General features: G+C 44.6%; 1 protein-coding gene across 5 annotated transcripts in view; it reads right to left on the bottom strand.

Annotated features, from left to right (window-relative positions):
* The window catches only part of sicily (NADH dehydrogenase (ubiquinone) complex I, assembly factor 6 homolog sicily), a 45,680-nt gene extending 39,060 nt beyond the window's left edge, over window positions 1-6,620 (bottom strand). The window contains exons 1-6 of one of the 5 annotated variants that reach the window (XR_012887062.1): window positions 6,223-6,620; window positions 6,054-6,153; window positions 5,867-5,947; window positions 5,709-5,807; window positions 2,213-2,315; window positions 2,123-2,152 (exon numbers count right to left, since the gene is read on the bottom strand). Coding sequence is in view for 4 of the 5 variants with exons in the window: in XM_075878053.1 (XP_075734168.1) it covers window positions 2,123-2,152; window positions 2,213-2,315; window positions 5,709-5,807; window positions 5,867-5,947; window positions 6,054-6,153; window positions 6,223-6,386 (577 nt within the window). In the remaining variant the exon portion in view is untranslated. Of the gene's footprint in view, window positions 1-2,122; window positions 2,153-2,212; window positions 2,316-5,708; window positions 5,808-5,866; window positions 5,948-6,053; window positions 6,154-6,218 lie in introns of all 5 variants that reach the window. The other 4 variants (XM_075878053.1, XM_075878051.1, XM_075878054.1 and 1 more) reach the window with 4 other exon arrangements.
* Window positions 6,621-17,214: the final 10,594 nt, after the last annotated feature.

Raw genomic sequence — 17,214 nt, 5'->3', positions numbered from 1 at the left:
CCAGTCCATCTTTTCAGCAATGCACCTGGTAGTAAATACATACAAAATTTGCACACCAACAATGCGAAATACAACAGCCTGTCACTGCCTGCCATAAATAGTTAAATGAGGCATATTGTGGTGTCATCTTTAACAAAGCAGTGGGACCTTGTCAGAATAAGTTAATAATGCGAGGAGAAAAATTGCAGAACCAACAGGCACACTGCACTATGAAAAACACAAAAAAGAAGGAAGGGGGATTAAATGGCTCAACTATATGTAACTCCATGCAATGTGTTTCATCAGTTTCATCTGATGCAATGTGGAATCTCATGCAACATTTATGAACCTTAGATAGGAGCAAGTTGCACCTAAACACACTTTCATCCTCATACACTTGCCTCACTTCAACATCCTTCACCATCTGATATCACTTTGCTGAACCTCAACCTAAAATGATGCTATGTAGCAAGTCACCTGCAGGATGCTTCCCATTACATGGTTACTACAGTGTGCAGAATTCTCACACTTTTCTTCATGTTAAAAATTTTTTTTTCATGTTATTAAATTAAATGTCTTTATTGGGGCCCTGCAACACTTTTTTAAGGGTCCCTAAACCACCCAGAGGTTGAAATTCAATTGTTGTGATGAAATTGTGCAGGAGTATGCGACGACGAAGTCGTGAGAATTTTTCGAAACAAAGTAGTAATAGAGGAGTTAGACCCGTTTCATAATCGAAACCGCGACGATCACTTCCTTTGCTCTCTCCTGCGCTACCCTCTATGGTATCCTCTCCCAAAGCTGCTTTACCCTCTCGCCGAGCGCCCCTCCCAATCTCGCGTGGCACACATCATCACTGACACGCTGCTTGAAACATTATCTACTTCCGGTTGCCGTGACTTCATCCCTCCAATGACTCCGTCAACTGCGTGCTTGTTGGCGAACCGCGGCTGCTGTGCCGGCCTGTGCTTATACGAATTGTGCTGGTATGTACCCTGTGTTACGAGCACACCTTCGAAGGGTCGCCAACATGATAGACCCGTAAGTACGCGCGCAGGAAACATGACAAAATACAACTGGCAGCACGGACAGCTGCTTGCAGACTAACCAGAAGTCGACCAATCACAACCTCTTTGAACGGCGTGTCATAAGTGTTTTTACGGCACGTCACGCGGAGGCCCGAAAGGTCCCCAGAAAGAAGGAGGGATTGTTTCTTGGAATTCCTGGAGCACTGACAGCTCTTAGCGCTACCACGTGTAGAATCGTTGATCGCGACGAAATTCTACACACAATGCGCTTGTTTACTTGAAATATTTGAAATAATATTGGAGGTGGTTTAGGGAACCCTTAAGCATGGTCAAAAAATGCTGTCAATCAGTAGCCGAGGCTCCTAAAAACGTATGAGACAAACATTACAGATCAGCACATGGTCGTAAATTGACAATTATTTCTGAAAGCCAGCTAGAAATTGCTCACTCTTCTCTTGACAAATGATGCCAAAAACCCAAATGGCTGCTACATAATTCTTAAGTTCACGGCCAGTGGCATCATGAGCTTGCGTAGTTACCACGACTGCTGTGGTACTTCATGACGTGCCCGTGCTTGCGATCACATTGAAGGTAAGTTGCACATTCAAAGGAACAAAAGAAAAGAAAGTACTCAAGGTCATGATACACACTGACAAACCAACAAAGCCTCTTGCCCCCTTGACTCCCCCACGGTATCTTTCAGTGCACTCACTGGTACGAAAAAATAGAGAAAGCACTTGGAGTGTAATACAAAGTTTTGTAGCTCGACTTGTACCGACGATGGCAGCCGATCCACACGACAATAGGCTCTTCTAATATAGTCATTCAATAATTACTAGAACAGTGTTGCAGGGCCCCTTGAACCAGTCAGCACCTCATCTCGTTTTCAAGCCAAGGTTTTGAAGAGCAACCAGTGTTGCAAGATTTTTAAATCATGTTCAACTGGAAGCATTCAGGAGAGAGAGAGAGAAAAAAACACATTTATTGCGTAAAGCTTGTGAGTGATGGTGGGAGGGTCACTTTAGAGTAAAGATGGATGAGTTTTTTATTCAGGATAGAAAAGCGAGTTTTCTTTCTATATATTTAAAAATTCAAATTGGTAAAAATTTACAAACCTACAAAAATTTTACAAAGGGAAGATTCATCTGAAAGTAGAAGATGATAACTTTAAAGTTTTTTTTTTGAAACAATGCTTCCACACTCACCCATGGCTTGCAGAATGAGATAGAGAGTGCAGGACACACTTTTTTCGGCATATTCTTCGAGCTCAGTCAAGGTACTATGTGGCCTGTCACCGAGTGTACTTTCCTGAGAAAGCAAAAAAGGAAGTTTTCTCATACTTGAAATATTACACAATTTCCCAGCATGTCAAAGCAGAACAGAGCAAGAGCTGATTATACAACTAGAAAAATAACACTAGGTTCCTGATAGACGATTATATGTGCCTGTCCGACAACTAGTATCAGTGTTTCCAACTGGTTCCGATGATATGTAGTATATGTGCAAGGCATTTGAGAATGTAGCTTTAGATCACCAAAGCTTTCAATTTCCTATACATCCTTTCGAGTGCTTCCTTTTGCTTTCATCAACCCTTCTGTCACATGGCAGATATTCTTCCACCAGCAGCTACTACCACTTGCTCATGCAGGTAGCAACTGCGTGCACTTTTGCTGCATATGTTTCAGTGAAAACTGCTGGGCAGGCCAAAAAATGCAGAAGGTTATAAATGAACTTTGCTATCTGCAATGCTTGTGTGCCCTAACTAAATTCCTAAAAATAAGCACTAACAGTGTTTTGGGTGTGTTGGTATAACATCATGAGGCCTATACTAACTCATGAAAGAACACAGAAAAATAAAGGCATGACACACACAAGCACCTTTGTGTGTCACGTATGCTTTTTTTTTTGTTCCTATTTATTCGTGCACAATAAGTCTCATCCAGTCATACAGGGTAAATGCACAGAAGATGTGAACAGGGAACAGACTTGACACACACGAGCACTCACAACATTTTGTCACGCCTTTTCTCTCTCCTCGTCTTTTGAACATTTACCATGTGTCATGTCACACCAACAAGCCCAGAGTGTTACCTTAGCAAACTCACAGTACAACACCATTCCAACAACTGAGTATGCACCACAGGTGCCGGCCATCATGAGCAGTGGAGAGCCTATTAATGATTATGCCACAGTTTTAGGAGGTAGTCAAGAGTCAGGTTTCTCATGCACAAAGTCATTAAGTAGCAGCATTGTGTAAGGAGCTTGAATTTTTTTATAGGCACCATATATTGTATGTGCCTATAAGCTTGTAGCACCCATAGCTTTAATTAAACAGTCTACTTTTTCTAACATTGTCTGCCAGGTGTAAGAAGCAAATAATATGTGTGTATGCCCACCCTCTGGCCTTGCCCACAGCTTGCCTGGAAATTATGCTTAAAGAAATTAAACGTGCACCCCAGGCCAGTCAGATCTGACCATGGTCGACCTTCATCATAATCATCAGCCTGACTATGCCCACTACAGGGAAAAGGTCTCTCTCATGTGCCAATAATTCTGTCCTGTGCTTGTTGCTGCAACATTATACCCGCAAGCTTCTTGATCCCATCTGCCCACCTAACTTTCTGTATACCCATCACACATTTTCCTTCTCTTGAAATACAGTCACCTTAATGAACCGCAGATACCCTGCCCATATGCTATGTGCCCTGTTCATGTCAATTTCTTCTTCATTTCAAATGCAATATGCTTAACCCTCACTTGTTCCCTGACCTACCCTGATTTCTTCCAGTCTCTTAAGGTTACACCTATAAATTTTCTTTTCATTGCCTGCTGTGTTGTCCTCGATTTAATTTATATTGTTGTTGTAAGCCTCCAGGTTTCTGCTCCACAAGTACCGGAAGACGCAGCTTTTACATACCATCCTCGTGATGAATAGTGGTAAACTACCATTCATGATTTAAGCCATTTGTCAAATCCGCTCCAGCCCCATCCTTATTCTTTTAGATTTTCACTCACATGGTTCGGCTCCACGATTGCAACCAGTACTAGGTAGACATATTCCTTTACTACTTCATGCGCCTCACTGCCTATCGCAAAGCACTGCTCTCTCCCGAGACTATTACACATTAAATTATTTTTATGCATAATAATTTTCATACCTACTCTTCTGCTTCGTTCCTTGTTCAATTCAATAATCATGAGTTACAATTCCTGCCCCAAGTTACTTATCAATGCCACCTAATCATGTATGACTGAAAGGAGGGAAATGAGCGTACCATGTCCTTCTCTAACCCAACCACAGCCTAATTTTACTTCTGTCTACTGAGCTGAGCGCTCTGGCACTGCTGTTGCATATGAAAAGCTCTAAAGCATTGGTGCCTATATAACTTGAGTGATCAAAAAATAGATATCTGTTAAACTGTACATCACACCAATGATGACCCTTTTGTTCATAAGGCAAACTCATTAGACAACTATGTCTCGAGTTTTAGCGCCCGACCAGAAAGCCCATTTGATTGTTCTCAGGTTTATAGCAACATGATGCATTTTATCAACATGCACATGCAGTCTACTATTAAGGCTGGTAATGGTTTTACTCAACAGTTTTCAATAACTGCAGTAAAAGAAAAGTTTACAAGATGAAGTACAAGCACATTTAATACTGCCTGATTAATAAAACAACTGTTCAATTTAGGAGACAAGGACTGTACACTACACAGGCTGTATTTGTCCATGTCTTATAAAGTGTGCACCTGTTTTATCGATTATGTGTGACCAACTAGACTATACCATTAGCACCTCTTAAAGAGTATTGCCATATATGGTTTCCTGTCCACTTGGGTGGTGCAGTGGTTAGGGTGCCCGGCTGCTGACTCTAAAGTCGCGGGTTCAATCCTGGCCATGGCGGTCACATTTTGACGGTGGAGACGAAATGCTGGAGGCCCGTGTAGTGTGTAACGTCCGTGCATGCTAAAGAATACCAGATGGTCAAAATTTCCAGAGCCCTCCACTAAAGCGTCTCTCATAAATGTATTATGGTTTTCGGATGTAAAACCCCAGATATTACTATACAGTTTCTTTTCATGATCGTCAATATGTCCTCAAATTCTATATGTATATTGACAACGTCTCTAATAGCTAGTAAAAGGCAACCTTAACTTTGTAAGTTTAGCGGTTGTTAAGAGAAACAGTAGCTAAAATTTATTTTCACCCTCCTTTGGAAATTAGTGAATGGAGTGAGTTACAGAAGGGCTATCAGAGAAAATGAAATGTGCTAGATTATATACAACACTTGCTAATACAAATCTAGATCTATGCGAGTCCGAGTACAGATTTACAACAAAGTCTAATACAAGTAGCATTAAGGACTGCTAGCGTTAATTCATAGAAATGCTTGCTAGTATACAATATTAAAATTTTTTCATTATCATCACTATATAGTCAGCAGAAAGGTCATTCTATTATTTAGATGTCAGTGACAAAAATGATGGTAAAATCACGCCGAACGTATCACATATGCACTAGTTTTTTGCTTCATATACTGATCATAGCAAAAGCGAGAAGTAAAAAAAAAAATACATTGCATGAATTTTTTGTTGGTATGGTTAATAAAAACTAAAACTTCTTTAGACTTGTGCTTTTACCAATTATAAAACAATTTAGGTTCCGTCACAGTGAAAAGGCGGTTACAAGGTTACGCACCCTTGATTCAATCATTCTGGTCATCCAATGTCGTGATAGCTGTTTTGACTGAACCACCACGCTCAGCTCCTGTGCGACTGGATGTTCGGGGGGATTTCCCTGTAAATTTAAACACATTGTCCAGTCCAGCGAACACAATTCGCAAGAGGACGTTCCACCTTGTAAACCCTCTCGACCGCATCTTTCCAAAAGTGTATCCTCATCACACCGATGTCCGCTCTTGAAACAACGTCTCGAATCTGCGCACAGAAAAGAGAGGTGCAAGTTTGAAGTTTATCAAACATGTTACTGTAAACAAACATTCCCTCAACAATCCAACATGAATAAGTACTGCAGCATGATCACCTGAGCGAGCTCGACGTTGAACGCCCGAATAGCGAAGGCACTTCTTCGCAAACCAGCGGGTAAGAGAAGTGAGCACAGATAATTCTCATAGTCATGCTGCCTGTAATATAAAGTTCAAGTGTAATGTTAAGCGCAGCGCAGGAGAGAGTACAATGATGCTGTTACCTACTTTACTTGATCCATGCAGTAAGCAGCTGGAGACGTCCTTCGCTCTGCTATTGACGACTTGTATAATTTGGGCATCGGTGTGCCCTTTAAAAGTGACGTTTGAACAATGCATTTTTCTCGCAAGCTTCCGTAGCTAGCTGTAGTTCTTAAGTTAGTCCAAAACATACTTCTCAACTCCTGTTCGTTACGAATGCTGTAAACGGCACAGGCAAAGCGAAAAACGAAACTCAATCTTGTCACTATTTGTCTTGTCTTGACCTCGTTTCTCAATAAAAAACCAAAACGCTACAGCATTTTTATTTGTTTTTTGAACTTTAAACCAGGGGATGGTGGTCATGAGCAATGCGAGCACCACAAACCGAAAATTAGAAATAGCTCATCAGATTGATAGTGTTAATCACCAAAACAAACAAAAAAGAAGTAAACACAAGCACACACACATACACACACGCACACACACATACACACACGCACGCACACACCTTGGCGGCTTCGGTAACTATGCGGTTCACAATGCTCATGTTCAAGAAGGTTAAGGTTATTTATTTAAACCCCATTGCTCATGGTCGGGTCGCTCGCGGCCGGGTCCGAGCCACGGAAATACACTGGCTAGAATAGGACTCCTATTCTAGCACCTTTCCTTCCTCCGTGTATTCTAGCCACTGTACTATAGTGGCTAGAAAGATCTTAACTGTGGTGGTGGTAGTGGTTAGAGGGTGAGAAAAGGCACCTAATTTCTGCAACCTGGTCGGGAGCACGGCGCAGTGCCTGATAACTGTACAAACGTTTATAGATATCAATAAACGTTGGCTCTGCTCGCACCGGCGCTGATTCGCTGCGCGTTTGCTGTCTCGAAGGCTATGCATTGGGGCTCTTCAATTTTTAGGCCTCTGGCATCTCTTGCAGCCAGAGCTAGCCAGAGGTACTACAGTACTAGTACTATTGGCGCTATTTTTGGGCCTTTGGCAAGAGGGCCGTGACATTACATTCCGTGACATTCCAGCACCGCTGCAGCCGGTGACTGCAGCACCTTGGCGAGCCATGACGTGAACCAACGCCTCCTGGAAATCTAGGAGGCGTTGCGAGTGCTCTTTTGGCGACTGCGCGCAGTCGCCGACTAGGTGCTCTTTTGGCGACTGCGCGCTGCCTTGGCACCCAAATCGCGCGAACATCTCTGGGCGCTTCCTCTAGTTCGGTCAACGTTGATTTTGGTGTTGTGCGGCGGTGTTTATGGATTGCGGTATTATTCCTTGCGAATCTGGTGATGATCGAGCGCCGTGGGTGTTTCGTGCAAGCGGTAGCGTTGAGTGACCAACATCCTGCGTCGATGTGATATGTGCTGGCTGTCTTGTGTGTGCTGTGAGGTGGTTTGATGACAAATTTAGTTCCCTCCACATTTGATGATACGTTAGTGTTGGCTGGTTCATGCGAGCCGTAGCGTTGAATTACTCCCGTGTAGGCGTGATCATGTTTATGCAGACATACTTCCGAATGAGATTTAGGGTCTGACGCACTGTACTGACACCACTGACACACGGGTTCTTGTTTGCTATGTCGTACCCTTTTATATCAAAGTTAGATAACGGCTGTTGATCCGATTAGTTTGGGCAGTTAGCGGTGACTAATACTAGTGTCACTCGAATACTTTTGATCGAGATCGACAGGTCTTTCGCTGCTGCGCCTGATCAAGTTTGGCGCAGCAGCGCCAAACTTGAAACGTGTGTAGTAAGCTAGGCTCACATTGAGAGCATACTAACTAATCACAATCTGTGAACTTGTTCTCTATCTACCAGAAAGACAAAGTAGTATCACTGATACCTAATGAACCTCGTGATTTTGTACCGAATGCATCCATGCATTCTCGAGTACTTGTGTGTCTGCTTCTGCCAATAATCCAAACCTTATCTAGGTACGGCTCACACTTATGAGAATCGCCCCATCTTTATCTTTTAACGAAAGCTCATGTTTCTGTGCATGCTCATTCACGCATAATCTTGCTCGGCCACCATTCATCTTTTGCCGTCGGATAGTGGAAATTTATAAACGACCACGTTGACACATTTTGTGTATGATTGGCGTGCGTCTTACCGTACCCACCTTTGTTGCTTTCATCAGATAGTGTACATGAGAAAGCTGAGATGATTTTCGTGGCGCAGAAAAAAAAATCGGCATGCCATCTCTGTTGGCAACCATTTTTAGGTCGTGTGCAGCTCGGTGCGTACACGGTACAACCTCATTTCTCGCTGTTCTGCGCTCTTGCTCTACCCCAGTACCGTGGTGTTCTCTCTTGATAGTCTAGTGGAGCAACTCAGCTACAGCATTAAGGAGCATGCAAAGGAAACCAACCACAGGCAACCTGTCCAATTGGTTTTGAAAATTCTTCTGCATAATGTGTGAGCACGACCCTGCACACACATAGTCTGGGAATTGTTCAGCTATGGCCCTTTTCACAGTTTTAGAATGCGTCAACTCGTATGGAAGCAATTTTTCAACACACCTAGAAAAAAAAAAGCCAACAGTCGTGACGACTCTGCAAGGTAATGCGCTAAGCCGAAAACTGCAAAAAGCCACAAGCCTTCAACTCATGCAATCCTTTTTCAGTCTGCGAAAGCCTGCTAGAACATTGTTAACAAAGGGCTAATATGTGATGGTGGTTAGTTGCCTTAAAATAATAAAAAATTATCATCATACGTAAGAACTTTCAAAACCTCCCACTAATTAAAATGTTGGTGGAACATAATAAAAGCGGTTATGGTCAAACATAAAAAATTGCACAACACAGGAGCAACATACGAGCCTACAAAAATGCCTGTCTTTGAATATAAAATTGCTAATGAAGTTGACTTTAACATAAAACTTGAGAAGGGCCATAAAAGCTTATACTGCCGTGCCCGCAGCATTCCTGAAGGCAACCACACCACTTTCGTCTGTGCAACTTCTTATGTAGAAAAACAATTCACTGTGCAGGACAGAATAAAATAGGTTCTCAACATGAACCAAGAACAAAGTACCCATCGAAGGATTCTTTGAAGAAAGCGATAGGTTCTCAACATGAACCAAGAACAAAGTACCCATCGAAGGATTCTTTGAAGAAAGTGGATGACACATGGGAAATTTTCAGTTTAAAATGGGTCTCTCATGACAACCTAGTCTAGCCGCTTCATTAAAAACTGACTAATCACGTTCTGCCAGATACCTCAATAACTCACAATTGTCCTGAATGAAACACCCGGCTTATGCATCTTGGCCGTACAAAACACAGAAAGGGTGTTCTTTTTGCTAGCTACAGTATGCAATAGACTCTGCTAGTTGTGCAAGTTCCAAGTCTTTATTCAGAGCCACTGCCTTGCTTTTCAAAACTTTTTTTTTGATGACTTTTAACCTGACGAAGTTCATGTAGACTGCTTGTCTTGCCTTGAAGTTACACAAATCTACATCCATCGCTATGGAGCCACTACTTTTATCCACTTGAAATGGGCACAAATTGTTGGACTTAAAGAATGACAACACCCACCAACGTATCCTCCCGATGAAGAGGGTTATTCCCTGTTCTTGCTAGAGCTCACACATTGTCTTGTAAACAATAGCCCTTAACTGCGACATCGACTTTTGCCACAACTCGTCGGTGCAATGTCAGTAATTAGTGAGCCAGCAACAAAGGTTTGTGGCTAAATTTTGGACCTTTGTTGAGTACATAGCGTACACTTTCTCCAATGTGAACATTTCCAGCCCATTGAGGCCTTCCCAGGTCGTGCGAGCAGGCATCTTCAGTATGAAACAGCGGGCATGCCTCATCTTCAGGTTCCAGTTTGCCTCAGTGATGTGGGCTGCTGAACGCTTTGCATTGCAATATTTCTTCAGTGCCAGCCACTCCAGGTCCAAACTGAAGCAAAGTGCACGAAGCAAGTAAAGAAAGCGCACCTGCTGCCACAAATTATAATTTCACATACTTTCGTAACATGACCAAATGAAGGTGTGACTTCCCCAGAAAGAGCACTCCCTTCTTGTAGAACATGGCCTTTTGGAGAAGTCATGCCATCATTTGGCTGTGTCAGCAAGTATGTAAAATTTCCAAATCCAAAGTGTGGTGACAGGCGCGCTTATTTTTTTATCTCCTTCATGCAATGTGCTTTAGTTTGGAACTGGAGTGGTTAGTGCTAAAGATGTTTTGCAATGCCAACCGTATCATACTTGACTAGGCACTATAAAAAGTGCCTAGTCAGGCATGTGTTATCAGCCAAAATGCCTCATCTCTCGGAATTCACGTGCTGAAAGCGCCCCGAGGAACCATGCATCTACGGTTAAACAGGCACACCTTTCAACATGGTGACTCTTGTGGAAAGCAGCCCAGCATGTCTATTAGCATGCTGGGCTGGATGCCCAGCATGCTAATATGTGCGCCCAGGAGCACGCGTGCTCTTGGGCACACCACTTCAAAGCCCACAACTTCCGCAAGGTACCACGGATTAAGCCTGGCTGCAGATGTACTATACAGAGTCGGGGACATGGCTGTACATGGTTCTGCTAAATATTCCAGATATGTTTCAACGTTGCTAGAAATCTGTCGAAAAGCAGTTGTTAGTACAACTACAATACGTAAGCAGTAGCACTGCGATGCCAGTTGAATAACCTGTTGGTATTGAAACCAACCTGCAATGTGCAACATCTCGGTAACACATGCTTTTCTTGTATGCATTGGGGCTCTTCGATTTTTAGGCCTCTGGCAGCTCCCTGGCAGCCAGAGCTAGCTAGAGGGTCAGTAAGCTAGTTATGGTCTGGACAGGAAATAGCGTCGTGGTCACGTGTGGGAAACCCGAGACAACCCGAAGCTGCCCGAAGATTGCAAAATCGAACGCTGGGACAGCAAGCATAAACGTAAACAAACTCTACCGTTGTGGCAGCAAATGAAATGATGCACCGCGTGCGCGTTGGCTTTTTCTGCACTGTCCGCTTGGAGATACATAGCTAAGCTCGCCGTAAAGCTGAATTTCTTCTGAATTGTCGAAACACACCGCTTGAATGTACCTTGTCTGGCATGCAAACATCACCTTTCATTGTAAAGTACACGTGCCTTGCATTGGGTCTGCTGTTGCTGTTCGCGTCGAATGCCGCTGATACACGTACTAAAGAGACGTGAGCTTGTTAAGCCGTCAGCGTCGGGGCAGCTCACCTTGCATCGTTCTCGAGGCAGCGTGCGCTAGCTGGCTGTCTCGTTCGCGCACGCGGTGAGTGACCGTGCGAGCGTACGAAATACGAGCTTAACTACGCATTTCCAAGCGAACAATGCAGAAAAAAACCAACATACACGCGGCGCATTGTTTCGTTTGCTGCCATGACGATAGAGTTTGTTTACGTTTACGCTGGCTGTCCCAGCGTTCGATTTTGCGATCTGGTGGTGGTTGTGGTTGTAAGGAAGAGGAAAAAGGCACCTAATTTCTATCTGCCTCAGGGACGACACGGCGCAGTGCCTTATAGGGGTGGGTGTAAGGAGGGATAAAAAGAATAGAAGGAAATAGATGAAGAAATAGAGAGGCAAGCGACGGAAAATAGAAGGAGATAGGAAAGTGGGGATCCGGTCGAAGCAGTCCAAGGGCGGGGCACCACAATGCGAGAGCTGCACGGCGTCAGGAGACCACGGAGGGCGACTCAGTCGGCGGGAGCTACGCTGGCGTCGGAGATCGCGGGGGCACGTCCGTCCAGCTTGAAATCCTCCGAGCGAATCCCACGATCTTCGGGCAGCTTCGGGTTGTCTCAGGTTCCCCACACACGTGACCACGACGCTGTTTTCCTTCCTCCGCGCTGTTTTCGGTCCTGTCGGAACTATAGCCTCTGGCTAGCTCTGGCTGCCAGAGGCCTGAAAATCGAAGAACTGGTTCTGGTTTCGTTACTCTCGTTCTGGTTTCTTCGAGGTCTCGCGAGAACGTAACGTCGTAAGCGTTGCGTTGATTGCGTTACACACGCAGCGTCTTGTTTTGGGTGTACACACGCATCTCTACGTTACTTACTGCACTTGCGCAGTTCTCTCCCGCGGCAGTGTGGCGTACGTATAGGCTTGTTATGTACGCCCAACTACATCCTCGAGCGTACGCATTTGGAGTACGCCTTCGTACGCTCGCGCGATCAATCGCCGCGTCCGCGAACGAAAAATCAGCTGACGCACGCCGCTCGAGAACGATGCAGGTGAGCTGTCGCGCCGCTCACATCTTTTTAGTACGTGTAACAGTCACTGCACAACACGACGGGAAATCACGCGAAAGTGATCGTGTGCCCAAAATAGCTCGAGGATATATATATACACTGCTCAGCTATCGTGTAGTATGCGGCGCAAACACGCGTTGACGAACATACGTTTTTGTCTTAAAGTTTAAACATGCGTAGGTATAGGTAGAGGTGTGCGCCGACTGGTCGGCGCGCCGCCGCCGATAGTTTTCGCCGCGCCGCCGCCGCCGACGCGAACTGATCGGCGCGCCGCCGCCGCCGCCGCCGACGTTTTTCATCGGCGCAATCGGCGCGCCATTTATGCGCCAGTACGGACTTTTCATAGATTTGTCTTCTTTTTCATCGTGATTTATAGCTTCGTTTCACATTTTATGTAGCCAGTAAAAACAAGGCTTCTTAGTTATCTTCATCCAGCTTCAGAGACCGAGAGTACCACTATGAACAGCGGAACGAGTTCGGCTGCCGCTGCATGAACTGACATATTGGACAAATTGACAAAAAATAAATGTAACAGTTACAGTAAAGCATAGACACTGCCATCTTAGGCTTAGAAGCAATTTATCTGTTTTTTTGTGTCGTAATTAGCTATGATTATGGTGATACGACGTTGAATGTAATGGCCCAGCGTTTTGATGCGTGCGAGTTCGCCATAGCACAATTCGAATATTCATACGGATGGAAGACGGCATCAATATCAGTCCAAGATGGCAGCCTATAATTGTGCCCGAAACAGGGCGTACATAAAGAAGAAATGAAGTGGTAGCAGTGCAGCACGAATGCAGCGCGTTAGATGAAGGGAGGAGGAGGAATAAATGAGGAAGGACATGGAGGTTAGGCGCTAGATGAAGAACTACACAAAACCCCGAAGGATGAAATCGAAAGGGAGAAGTTTAATGAAGATTAAAAGCGTCGAGGCATAAAACATGCTCGAACCTACTCAGGGTATATCAGCACCTGTCCGCGGTGTTAAAGTTGATAATTTTCGAGGATGACCACTTATATGCAGCGTCTGAACATGCTGCAGAAAATATTCACCATCTGTTTTATTTTTTAACTTGTCTGTTTGTACCGGCCTTTTAAGACATTGAATACCCGGGATGAAGATGCCAAGGCAGTAAGATGGCAAGAGAGAGAAAGGAAGGCTGGGGGATTAACCATATCTTGGCATCCGGTTTGCTGCCTAGCACTGAGGGTTGAGAAATAGGGGCAAGAAAGGGCGTGTAGAGAGACAGAAAAGAAAACGCATGTGCACTCAGGAGTAAGATGGCAAAATTAACAAAGTATTTATTACATTCTGTACAGACAGGGCGAGAGGTCTCTTGCGAATGAGCTGGGTGGCTCACTATAAAGTGTACGTTTTGACTTAATCAGGGAATCGGTCCAGAATGCGCTGTTGAATCGCGAGACACACACACTATTTCTGACGGTGCCGCTCACACTCGCTCAAGTCAAGGTCTTTAATTAGGGCGTGGCCACCACACTGCACCTGTGACACCAAGAAACCATTGTGGTCGTCTCGTCGAACGTCTTATGGTGTCGGAATGCCACCTTACTTTCCGGCTAAGATGGACAGTACACGGCGGACAGCAGGCTGGCAGCCCTTCGGTGACTTGTTTGATGAACAAAGAACGCGGCCCTCCCCCGTCGGCCCAGGCGCCGCGCGTAACAACGGCTATCCAGTGGTGAGAAGAGGCGAAATAAGCTTGTCTGAGACCACCAGTTTTAAAAAGAACAAAACAAAATTTAAAAAACTTGCCAGTAGACAATTTACAAAAGACGGCTGGATTCATCAAAAATGCAGAGACCGACATTTGAGCGACATGTCATATATGATATAGTTCAGCAAACTGGTTTTCATCACGTAACTTGAACGGACCTACTGGCACTGGGAGAGGTTAAGAATGATTGTCGCTGACAGATGTACTTCTGTTGCGAAGGTAATGCTCAGAGTCAACCAAATAAAATTTAACATTATATTCATGTCTTGATAAAAAAACAAGTCAAGTTAGAAAGCTCCTCAGGTGGCCAAATAATAAATTACTTCACCATACTTTATGAAGAAGTAATTTGCAAATGAATAATGCAACCGCTGTTTAAATGACATTCAATGACGTGACCGCAATCAACGGTGTGTCGTCGCTATAAAACGGGAAAGTTATATGTGGACACGATCGGGCGAATGCGGCGGAGAACGAATATGTCACGTAATAAAAGCGATGTGATGTTGCACATTTTCATCTTTACAACTCCGTGCCCTTTTGCTTGCTCGTGATGTGTTCGAAGGAGCTAGCCAAGTCTCAGGTAGAAGTCAAGCAGAGTAGCCGGGGCTGATAAGAGCAACGTTTATGTTCACTATTTACACACTAAAGGTAGCATCATGGAAGCTTGATGAGAGCTTCTGAGAGCTGGTTCAGAGCGTCTTGGTGCTCGCGTTTTAAGCCGTGATCTTCCTAAAATTCTCTGCAGGAGAAAATAATAGACAGTTTGCAATAATCTGCAAGGCAGCTTTTCTGTAAGGTTAGTTTTCCAACCATAAACTCTCGTTCACAGACTGCTTTTCTCGCTCATTTTGTTTTTGCCATTCACCTTTTTGAGATCTTGTGCTCGCGTGCCTTTGCTGGAATTTGGAGAGGTGACATTTTGTTGTACTCGCGTGCATTCGCTGGAATTCGTAGAGGTAAAGACACAATGAGGGAGAAAAGCAGTCTCTGAACGATAGTTTTTGGCTAGAAAATAAACCTTACAGGAAAGCCGCCTTGCAGATCACTGCAAATGGACAGACTGCATGTCCATTCAGTCCAGGGCAGTCTTGTCTTGTCTTGTCTCCTAGGAGATCTTGGCTCATCAGGGCAGTCCAAAGAAATTGTCGTCTTCATCTCCGTCCCCCAAATGGTAGGGGTAGTGGTTAGAAGAAGGCGCCTAATTTCTGCAGCCCAGCAGGGAGCACGGCGCAGCGAATAAAGATAAAAAAAAACGAGAAGGAGAAAGAGAGAGAAAGTCGAACACTGCCTTCTTTTCTACCCAGGAAATAGAAAGGATGCACGTTCAGTTCGTCACACGGCGAGAGAGAAACACAACGTAGGTTATAACGCAATAATACGCACAACACAGCACAGTGCGATAACGTTGCATCGCACGTGCAGAATAGGGCCTGCAGCGCTAGGCAGGCTAGGGCGTGGGGGAGTGAAAGACTTGAAAGCACCACAGAGTGTGGGAAACATACCTGACGACGAATCCCAACCTCTCGGCTAATTATTCAGCGCGTCTCGTGGCAGGTCGAACAAATCAAGCTGCCTCGATTTCCGACAGCTCTTCCTAGGCCGTCAGTCAGTCAGGCGTGTCCAAAGAGTTTTTGACGAGGGGAGCCAACAGCGCTAAAGAATTCGAAGTATGACTTTCGTGTTGTCGCCTCTTTTGGCGCACATCGAGAGCGTTGACCCGGAACAAATCAGGGTAGGTGAGGTGACTTTCCGCGAACCTTACCTGCTTTCCAAACCAGTTACTGCATGCAAGCTTCCCCTGAATGGATGAATGTGTGGTTGAAGAAAATGAAAAAGACACTATCTTTCCTTGCGAGACCACGGCTCAGTCCCTTGAAGGGAAAGGGGAGAGTGGAGAAAATAGTTTAGAAGTAGGTAGGAGGAGAAGGTTTGGAAGAACGTGACGGTCATGGCTGCTAGAGCAGAAAGAGAATAGGGGCCGTCGGCAGGGCAGTCCGAGTCGTACAACTTGGAAATGTGGAGCTGCAACCATGTACGCAGATACCTATGGTCATTCCCACGAAAAAAAAATCTGGATCACCTTTCTTGGGCAAGAATACAGAAAACTAGCAAAACGAGAAAGCTAAAATAAGTAAAGAAATAACCGATAATCTAACCACCAATTGTCACCACAGCTACGGAAGGAAAGAAGCAAAAACGTAATCCGCGACCTCGGCACCAGCGGCTACACAGAGGCATTTCTTCGTAGAACACTGTGTATAAGAAAAGACACGGGAAACACAACACCAATGGCGCCGCAACGACGCCACGTGTCGACCAAACTTGAGCTCACAGAACAGGGAACGAAGCACAATGCCAGAACACTGCGAGACCACTCGCAACATATTTGCGTCATGCATACCAGTCCCGACGGCATGGTGTACAGCTCGTTGGGTTGTATTGTAGTCTTTCTGAATTCTTTGAAGTGCACAAAGAGCGCGAAGGGTTGGGTACAAGGAACTTGAACATAGAAAACGACTTTGCCATCAAGCCTTTTGCAGTGTGTACTGGACGAACGCAGTGACGGGTGACGAACGATAGGAATTCAGTTCTTATGCGCTTCAAAAATGACTATGAATGGAAATGTTTTTGAATGGGAATGAAAAAATCATAAAAAACATGGGTGTTGCTATGCCGGTGCAACAGAACTGCAAGCCTGTTGGAAAAAGATGGCAGCAATATCTCATAAAGAGACTGGAGAATTAAAAGCCTCTCTGATTGCCGAGAAATAACAGAATTCTTCAATCACGTTACAGCTTGAATAAATTGATTTCCACGAGTGATGAAGGATCACGTATGGCATGAACGGTGCGTTTCTGCCTCCTTCCTTCTTGAAATATGGCCGCGACAATTTTCATGGTAACCTAAATTACGCAGCCACTGTTTAATTGGTAGCAAATGACATGACAAAACCCATGATCTGTGTCATCGCTACATTGTAACAAAACTTAAAATCCTGCCAGATGGCGCATTGCTATCGGGAAATTTCGAGCGCTAACTAATGCCTCCACGCG

Source organism: Rhipicephalus microplus, chromosome X (genome assembly GCF_043290135.1).
Source record: "Rhipicephalus microplus isolate Deutch F79 chromosome X, USDA_Rmic, whole genome shotgun sequence".
Taxonomy (NCBI): Eukaryota; Metazoa; Arthropoda; class Arachnida; order Ixodida; family Ixodidae; genus Rhipicephalus; species Rhipicephalus microplus.
This window is presented reverse-complemented; position numbering and strand designations above follow the sequence as displayed.